This window comes from Trachinotus anak, unplaced genomic scaffold (genome assembly GCF_046630095.1).
Source record: "Trachinotus anak isolate AG129_WGS33_773 ecotype Australia unplaced genomic scaffold, CSIRO_AGI_Tana_v1 ptg000021l, whole genome shotgun sequence".
Lineage (NCBI taxonomy): Eukaryota > Metazoa > Chordata > Actinopteri > Carangiformes > Carangidae > Trachinotus > Trachinotus anak.
In genome coordinates this window covers 1,109,840-1,119,227 of record NW_027273872.1, presented here as the reverse complement: position 1 = coordinate 1,119,227, position 9,388 = coordinate 1,109,840, and the positions used below count along the sequence as shown (strand labels likewise).

Here is a 9,388-nt window from a genome sequence, read left to right as displayed (position 1 = left end):
ACAAGTTCACTTTTTATGAGGTCTTCTAAAATGTCAGCAGGGGATTGGACATTTGTTTAGATTGTTTAGAAAATAAGCACTTCCCTAAGCATCAAGAATACTATCATGTACTTTTAGACATACAACATGAAATTAGGTCCTGAGGAAAATGTGTCTAATTTGTCACATTTTCTACAAGTTACTTTAATTTCTGAAAATTCTACTTGTGAATATTTTTTTCCAAAATCAGCAGGTTATTATTGAAAATCTGTAGTTTTGTCCAGAGGTGGAAGTATTTTTTCAAAACATCTTTTAAGTAAAAGTTGCAATAGTGTAGAAATACTTACAAGTAAAATGCATTCAGAATTTTACTTGAATAAAATCACAAAAGTATTTTTATCAAAATATAAAAATTATTTTTAAAAAATATGTATGTAATAAAAAATATTTTATAACATTATATAAGAAAATATATAAAATTATATTAGTATCAAAAGTACTAACAGTAAAAGTACTAGTGTATTATTGGTCATAATTCTTGCTGAATTAATGTGTTCATCACTTAAATGTTGCAGCTGGTAAAGGTTGCTGGATGGCTTGTGAACTTCCCAACACGGATAAATAAAGTCTTATTTTATCCTATAATTATACATCATACATTTTTATTTATTTATTTTATTATTGTCTCCATTGGTAATTAGTTACTTGCTAGTTACAACTCACGCCACAGTTTACAAAGAAGCACAGTGTGTAAAACAAGGCAGATTGTATTTCGCTTTCAACAAACAACGTTTTCCTCGAATTACAGATTTTTTTTCGTTTTCATTTACGTGTTGTCGCGCCTGAATGACGTGGCAAGACGTTTTCCATCATGGCGGCCGAAGGCGGTGAGGAGCTGAGCGGCAACGGGGAGCTCGAAGAGTCTTCAGGTTAGTTTAATTAACGTGTGTGAATTATACAACATGCAGGTGTGTGTCGTTTCACAGGTACCGCTGTGCTCCGGCTCATGTGCAGACGTTTCGAGTTAAGGTTCTGACTGGACCAGTTTCTGAGGGCAAGCGTGAGAAGCTAGGCTAAGCTAACTTCATTTCAGCTACACAACCTACCTATGAAGCAACTTTAACCAACATTAACTAACCTTCCTGTGCTTAACAAAGGTGTTTATCACCTTTCATCACAAACTAGTTACAGTTAAGTCCACAACAACCCGAAGATAGCGAAACCTAAACTGTGATCTTTTTATGAATGAAGTCTACCTGTGCAGGTTTAGACAGTGAATAAAAGCCTTAAACTACTGATTTTTTTTTTTTTTGTTGCATATTTAGTGAAGTGTGGAGCACCAGCTGCAGGTTTACTGTCGTGATTAGCTGAATAACTGGTTGGACTGCTCGGTGTATAAAATATTTATCTGTACGCTGTATTGGGATTTTAGCAGAATTTTGAAATCAGAGCACTGTTTAAACTCATGGTCATTTACATGCTACTACTTAACTTGAAAGCATGTGTGCGCAAATGTGAGTTTTTCATACACGGTTGTTATTGTTGGCCTTTTTCAAGTGTCCAGGAAGCAGAGGAGGGGAAAGTCAATGAATTACCCACATTACATTCATTTTAGGTTTAATGTAGCTTTGACTTATAAGAAGTGCATTCACCCACCCAAAACAAACAGCTTGGAGCAGTCCAGTGCTGCAGTAAAGCTTTCAGTTTTTTTTCCTTCACGACCACACTTCATGAACAATGATGATTTTGGCTAATTATGGGGAAGGTTTAAGGAAAGTGATGTAGCACTGTAGGGAGTTATTTAAAGCAATTGCTCTGTTCTCAGTCATGTATTGTTGTGTGGGAAAAACTGTATTATGTTGAATTGTTATCGGCTAGTTGAGAGGTTTGTGAAGGCACTGTTATATTCTTTCACAGCCAGTGTTAGTCTTGTTGTCAACCATGATCAGAAGTGCTAAAATAATTCAACAACAATTTTTAGAGTTTCAGAGTTAAAAAGTGCTAATCAATTAGTTAATTCACAAAAAATAACAAAGCAACAATTTTGATAACAGATCAGTGATTTAAATGTGAAGATTTGTTGCTTCTCTTTTTTTCTCATTTTATAGACGAAATGAATAATGTTGAAAATAACTAGCAGAGTAATTGAAGATGAAAATATTTGTTAGTCACAGCTGTAGAGTTTACGTGTACAAGCTAAAGTCATTATCAGGCAAATCTGTCAAACAGTGGTTTCATCTTCTAAAATGTGAGAATTTGCTGCTTTCCTCTGTTTTTATGTAAATTAAATCTAAGTCTCTGGTTTTGGGTTGTTGGTTGGATAAAAAAGCAAATTGGAAACATGACATCAGCCTCTTGGAATTTTTTGTTGTTCTGACATTTTATAGACTGAACAACAAACAGATTAATTGCTATTAATAGACAGATTAATCAGTAATGAAAATAGTTGTTGGTTGCAGATGGTCTGTGCTAAAAACTTCACCCATTGTGTGACACATTTCAAATTCAGAATTGGGTGGTGGTTATTAAACTTTCATCTTGTTCCCTGTTTAGCCATGGAGGGTTCTGAGGTTCCGGCACCGCCTCCAATTGAGATGGCTGAGATGTTAGAAGAGAACGGCAGTGCTGCCATGGCCCCTGAGCCTCCTGTGGGCCCCGACCCCTCTTCCTTCTCCATGCCTCCACCTGTAGAGGATGAAGAGGGAGAACTGCCTGCTGACTTTGAGCGTCTGTGGAAGGCTGCCCACGACAATCCTCAAGACTTCACCAGCTGGACCGACCTGCTGCAATACTGCGAGCAAGAGGTGTGTAGAGAGTCAGCAGAGAACCAGTGGTGTTTAGAGTAGAAAAAAAAAACAGAAACCATCATCTTGTCGATAAAGACGTATTACCATCTCAAACTTTTGAAACATTGACCTCCAGTGTTGCCATGAGGCCACAGAACATGTTAGGTGAGGAAGCTTGTTGTAGCCTCATGTGACACCTTCTCTCCCCTGTTCAGAGTCACATCACAGCGTCACGGAGATCTCTGGAGGCCTTTCTCGATCGCTACCCGCTCTGCTACGGCTACTGGAAGAAATTTGCTGATCTGGAGCGCCGCGCAGGGTACAACACCAAAGCAGAGGAGGTAAAACAGGAGCAAGAGTTTACAATTCTGTGTTCCTTCTTACCCTCACCATTATGAAGTGGACTCCAGAAGTGTTTTCATGACTCATGTCAATGGTTGTTGTGCGTTGTGTTAGGTGTGCGTTCAGGGTCTCCAGGCTATCCCCTTGAGTGTAGATCTGTGGATCCACTACATCAATCTGCTGCTGGGAACGCTGGACATGAATCTGCCCGAGTCACCAAAGCGGATACGCAGGTAGACAAACACTCTGTCTCACACACACGCACACACACACACACACACACACACACACACACACACACACACACACACACACACTGAATGGTTGAAACCAGGATTTTAACTCTTCACAGTGAGTTAGGTCCTCCAGTGCTGAGCACAGCACAGTTAGAATATGGTTCTTAGTAGAATTTAGTGAAAAACTTGAGTTTCAGATCACATCCCTGTTTATCCAGTCACATAAAATATTAACCATTTGTGTGAAATTCTGTCTTAATTACTGTGTGATTACTTGAGTAATGGCTTGAAGAGTTGTTTTCTGAGGTCACTGTGACTTTGACCTTTGACCTTTCCCTCAAGGCATTACTAAGATATTGCACTCACAACAATGGGACATACATACATACATTTGCATGGAAGGACAGACAGACAACATAATGCCTGTGGCTCTGACTGTCGCTGATGCAGAGGCAGAATAAGAAGGGAAATACAAATGCTGCCGATCCTGAGTCAGTCTGTTTGTTTTGTCTTTAGTGATAGTTTAAATCTATGCTGATGTTGATAGCAGATAAACTACACTATGTATGTTGCCCTTTATTCATTTTCTTTATTAATTGACACGATTGTTTAATCTTTCGTTGATCTTAAAAAACGTAAAAAAGATTCGGTACAGACCTGAGTTGTTTTCACATTCATGTTTTCCAATCTCTACCCTCAGTGTGTTTGAGGACGCGGTTGCAGCAGCAGGTCTGGACTTCCACTCAGACCGGCTCTGGGATCTGTATGTTGAGTGGGAGAAGGAGCAGGGGAACATGAGGAACGCAGCAGCTGTGCTGGACAGAGTCCTCACAGTCCCCACTCAGCTCTACAACACACACTACGAGAAGTAAGACCACGCACATACAGGACAAGTCATATCCAATCAGATTTCTTCAAGTAAATTTAGAGAAGATAAAAACCGTGATGTCAGTGAATTATTGTTAGTACAGGATTTACTTCTGTAATTATCAACGTTATTTCCCTTTTTGTTAACGAAGGGGGACATTAAGACAACACACTATTGTTGTGTTTTGAATATTCACCTCTTGGTTGAACACCTCCTCTCTCTCATCTCTTTTTGTGTCCTGCTCTGTCCTCCCTCCTGCTCTCCATCAGGTATAAGGAGCACCTGAACAGCCATGAGCCCAAGGAGGTTCTTTCCCCAGAGGAGTACGAGGAGCTGAGGACTTTGTGCCGTCAGAGCCAGAAGGCAGAGCGCGCTGAACAGGCCCAGGAGGAGGAGGAGGAGAGGCCGCCGGGGGAGGAAGAGCCCGCCACACCAGAGGGCACAGACACAGTGAGTAACATGATTTTAGTTCGTTCCAACTTTACACTGCTGAGATGTAAATAAGATGAAAAGAGATGATTCTCATTTTTACTGTGATCAGGAGGAACTGATGCAGAAGATTAGGGAACAAGTGCTGGTTCGCAGGGACAAAGTGTATCAGGACAACGAGGGAGAAGTCCGCAAAAGATGGCACTTTGAAGACGCTGTGAGTTCTGTTTGTGTTTTTCCTCTTTCTACGCACCTGTTTATCATTTCTTTTTATCCTCCTGCTCTCATTCATTCACGGTCTTTCTATTTTCTTTTGGAAACTTGAAACCAAAGTATGACGTCAAAATTATTTTCCAGGCACTTTGTTCTGAAGCCCGGGCTGGATATCACACACAGTTAGTTTAGTTTTGGTACCAGTATTATTTTGTTGTTTCTGAGCAGTAACAACATGTTTGTCTGTTTTCCCTTTTTCATTTGGTAAAAGAAGCCAAACTTAAATGGAAATTGTCTGAAAACAGGCACCTGCACAGGAGCTTTCGTACAATCTTAATATGGCTGCTATTGTGCTTCAGTTAAAATATTTCCAAAGTGGTGATGCATTAAAATAGATGCATTAAAATGTGTAATGGTCTTGCTTAATTTGTGAAAACTATAAAATTAAGTTTAAAAGTTATTTATTTGACTCTTGATCTGGAAATGCTCTGTTGTCTTTTTAAGTCTTTGAACTGGTTACACACAACTCACAAAACACACACACACACCCTCGTTACTACATCAAAACATCTCTCTCTCTCTCTCTCTCTCTCTCTCTCTCTCTCTCTCTCTCTCTCTCTCTCTCTCTCTCTCTCTCTCTCTCTCTCTCTCTCTCTCTCTCTCTCTCTCTCTCTCTCTCTCTCTCTCTCTCTCTCTCTCTCTCTCTCTCTCTCTCTCTCTCTCTCAGATCAAGCGGCCCTACTTCCACGTCAAATCACTCGACCGCCTCCAGCTGCGAGCCTGGCACTCCTACCTGGACTGGGAAATTGCTCAGCTGATCAAGGACACCAAAGACCCCAACCAAGGTGAAGACATATGTGATGAGGAAGCCGTCTGTTGTCACCTTTGTCGCTGTGATTTCATCAATTTGTGTCAAGGTCTGAAAGCATCTTCAGGTTTGACACCACTGTCCCTTAATAGATCCAAACCAGGCAGCCACAGAGGGGTCAGAGGTCACGACTCAGCCTCAGGAAGTGTCAGAGGATGCTGCAGTTGCCCACGATGACCACAGGGTTCGCATCCTCTTTGAGCGTTGCCTGATCGCCTGCGCTCTGTATGAGGAGTTCTGGACCAGGGTAAGAAAAGCGAGTGAGAGACCTGTGTAGAGGATGCATTTCTTGTGTGTATCAGTGTGTGTGTGTGTCCTCTAGAGACTAGATTGAAAAGAGAAGTTTGTGTGTTGAAGTGCTGGTGTCTGGATGATCTCTGTTCTGTGTGTGTGTCGTTCAGTACGTTCAGTACCTGGAGCCGCAGAGTGTGGACGAAGCCCGAGCTGTTTACAAACGAGCCTGTGAGATCCACCTGAGGTATAAACCCAACATCCACATGCAGTGGGCCACCTTCGAGGAGAGGCACGGTACGACAGCACCTGAACACACACAAACTTCTGCTTTTCTCTGACATGTTAAAGGTCTGACTGACTTACACAGTAACGTTTCACCGTGTATCCTTGACGCCAAACAAATGTCCTGAATGCATTTCCTTCCTCAAAACATCTGCAAAACTCATTTTTATCAACAGTTTGAAACCTGCATTTTTTCACTCATGTTCCTCCTCATGTAGGAGCACAAACAAAACGAGGACCCACATGTAAAAACATTACACTGCAGGGCCTCCAGAGAACAAAACCTTCACAGCCGCAACACACAATACAATACAATAACAATACAACAATTTGTTGATTGAATTGTCACAAAAGGTGTGGTATTTTTTTAGGTTGTGTCCTGTGGTGTTGAATTAGAATGTTTTATATTTATAAGTATATTTATATATAAATGTACCCACTTTATTAAAATGGTATATTACCTCATTATAAAGCAGTCTGAACACAAAAAAACTCCCTCATCTTCTCCAACAGGTGATTTAACTGAAGCTCGGCGAGTGCTGGAGGCCCTGGAGAAAAACCTGCCGGGGTTGGCAGTGGTCCGTCTCCGCAGGGCCGCTCTGGAGAGACGAGCAGGCCATCTGGACCAATCAGAGGCCTTGCTGCTGGAGGCAGTGGCTGAATCCAAAGAGAAGCCCACGTTACACGCTTTCTACTCCATCAAACTGGCTCGTCTGCTGCTGAAGCTCGGCAGGAACCCCAGCAGAGCTCGCAGGGTTTTACAGGAGGCGCTGGAGATTAGTCCGGTGAGATAATAACACACACACACACACACACAGAGAGTAATGTCATCACAAGATTTTGATCCATCTCCTCTTACCTCTAAAAAAAAAAAAAAAAAAAAACACAAGAATGTGAATGTGGTTTTGCTGTAAAATACAACTTGCCTACCAGTGGCTGCAATGAATTTATTTCAGTTGTGTGACAGTTTGAGCTTTGATTGTCCACACTCAGGAGTCTTTGTCTGTTCATGACCTGCTGAGTTTTTTATTTTTAACCGTCCGACTGAGTCGTAATGTCCCTTCACAGCTTCTAATAACTGGACAGGCCAAGTGGTAATCTTCACATTTCTGCATAAACAATGTGTTGTACTCTGATTTACATCTGATATTCTTGTGAATGTTACCTGCAGCTTCAAAAGTAAAAAGCCAAAACTAAGGACTGACGACACAGTAGTTCTCGTCTTTAATTGCCTCTCTCTGCCTCAGGATAATGATAAACTGCACTTGAACCTGTTGGAGCTGGAGGTGTCGGGGGACCCCTGGGCCTCTGCTGAGGCGGTGCAGGAGTGTGTGACGCGAGCACTGGCGGCGCCTCTCGCCCCACACACCAAGATCCTCTTCTCACAGAGAGGCCTGCAGTTCGCAGAGGACTACAGCAACTCTATCCAGAGGTCAGAGGTCAACATGAGTCTTCTGGATGGCAAATGTCTTAAATCCTCTTGGCCACGTAAACCCTAATTATAGCGAACAAACCATTTATCCTCAATGACCAGAATGTTGTTGCTGATCGTCTCTGTTCTCTGCAGCGTGCTGTCTGTCTATGAAGAGCACCAGAAACTGTTGAAGGAACTCGGTGGAACAAAGAGAGGAGCAGAAAACGGGTGAGAGGGGAAGGAACAGCTGACTCAAAGATAAACTGATCAGAAGAAATAGTTCTCTGGGAAATATTAATTAATTAATTAACATAACTGCAGCGCCTATGTTTACATGTTTTAAATAACCCATTGCTGGGTGAAATGTATAAATATAATAGTCTTTCCATCAGGCACCATTATATATTAATATCACCTGCTTTTGTGCAGAATAGCACAAGTTAAAGACGCAGTTGAACAAAAAACACTTTTTTGTTCTCAAATCTAATTTCAGATTTTAATGTTTTTCTTTAAACAATCTGCTGACATTGAGTTAATTTCATTTTGTTCATTTGTTGGACAAATTCTAAAGAAACAAGTGTAATTTTCTTGATACAAGTGCAAGAAAATGATCAACCTCATTAAGATATAATTTTACCTGACCTGCAGACCTGTTTCTAACCTGTGAGATGGTTTTTTTGGGGCTTTTATTGCACAGAGATGATTACTGAACTGATTCTGAGGCTGATGCTAATGAGGTGGAAGGTTGAAAACTGGCCGAAGTGTTGGCTCGCTGTTGATCCAGTGTTTGATCTGCAGGGACGAGGATTCAGAGAAACTCAGCAAAAGTGAGGACGGCTCTGCTGTGTCCACACAAGTCCCACCTACCATGCCCCATGTCCCCATCACCACACCCCCTCCACCTATGATGGGCACCGACATGAGCGCGCAGGCCGGCTACGGGGGATACAGCAGTTGGTACCAGGTAATGAGAATGTAACACTGACAGCAAACTTTTCAAAATAAAAGATGATTGTTTCAATGAAAAACTGTAAATCAATCAATATGACTGATTGACCTAAAGAAGAGTTAGATGTTCTTTGTACCTTATTTCCTGTCTGTTGTGATTTGTTTCCAGCAACCGCAGTACGGCAGCTATGGCTACCAGAACACCTGGAACTACAACCAGGGCTACTACCCCCCCAGCTAAAGAGATCAACAGCGCCAAAAGTGTGGCACCAAAAGACCACGGGAAGCAGTTTGACCCAGGACGACTTCTCAGCTGAACTACAAACTGAAGCACCCAGTCCTGCCGGTCTAGTCCTGCTAAAAATAATCCCAGCATCCTTTCCTCTCCGTCCTTCCTCTGAGTTACCTCACTGTCCTGGATCTGTGAAATTGAGACTGGAGTTGAGACCTTTTAACATCGAGTCATTTCAGCGTCGAGTCTGAGGGGCAGGTGGGAAGATGACGAAAGGAAACAGTGACGTTCATTTTCAGTACATCGGTGTCTCTGCATTTTAATCAGAACTATTTTTGTATTTGTTTGCAAGCCAACCCCTTTGCTTGTGTTTTAAAATTATCCACAACTTTACAGGTGATGTATGATTGACATTTTGTACCATTCCACACAATAGGCTATTTGTTGTTTTTCTAATGTATATAAAGGTGTTTTATAGTGTGTCACAACAGATCTCCTTTGTGTTGTGTGTCTTTATTTGTCTCTACGTGAAATTCATTAAGTGTGAAACTAAAATT

General features: G+C 41.5%; 1 protein-coding gene across 1 annotated transcript; it reads left to right on the top strand.

The window, feature by feature from the left end:
* The first annotated feature begins 757 nt into the window (after positions 1–757).
* LOC139605790 (pre-mRNA-processing factor 39) lies at positions 758–9,323 on the top strand. The gene is made up of 15 exons (XM_071457574.1): positions 758–908; positions 2,533–2,783; positions 2,981–3,106; positions 3,222–3,340; positions 4,044–4,211; positions 4,481–4,661; positions 4,753–4,857; positions 5,581–5,698; positions 5,814–5,968; positions 6,123–6,249; positions 6,751–7,022; positions 7,485–7,669; positions 7,805–7,879; positions 8,450–8,615; positions 8,769–9,323. The coding sequence occupies exons 1-15, from the start codon at positions 851–853 to the stop codon at positions 8,838–8,840; spliced, it is 2,178 nt and encodes a 725-aa protein (XP_071313675.1). The 5' UTR covers positions 758–850; the 3' UTR covers positions 8,841–9,323.
* The last annotated feature ends 65 nt before the right edge of the window (positions 9,324–9,388 follow it).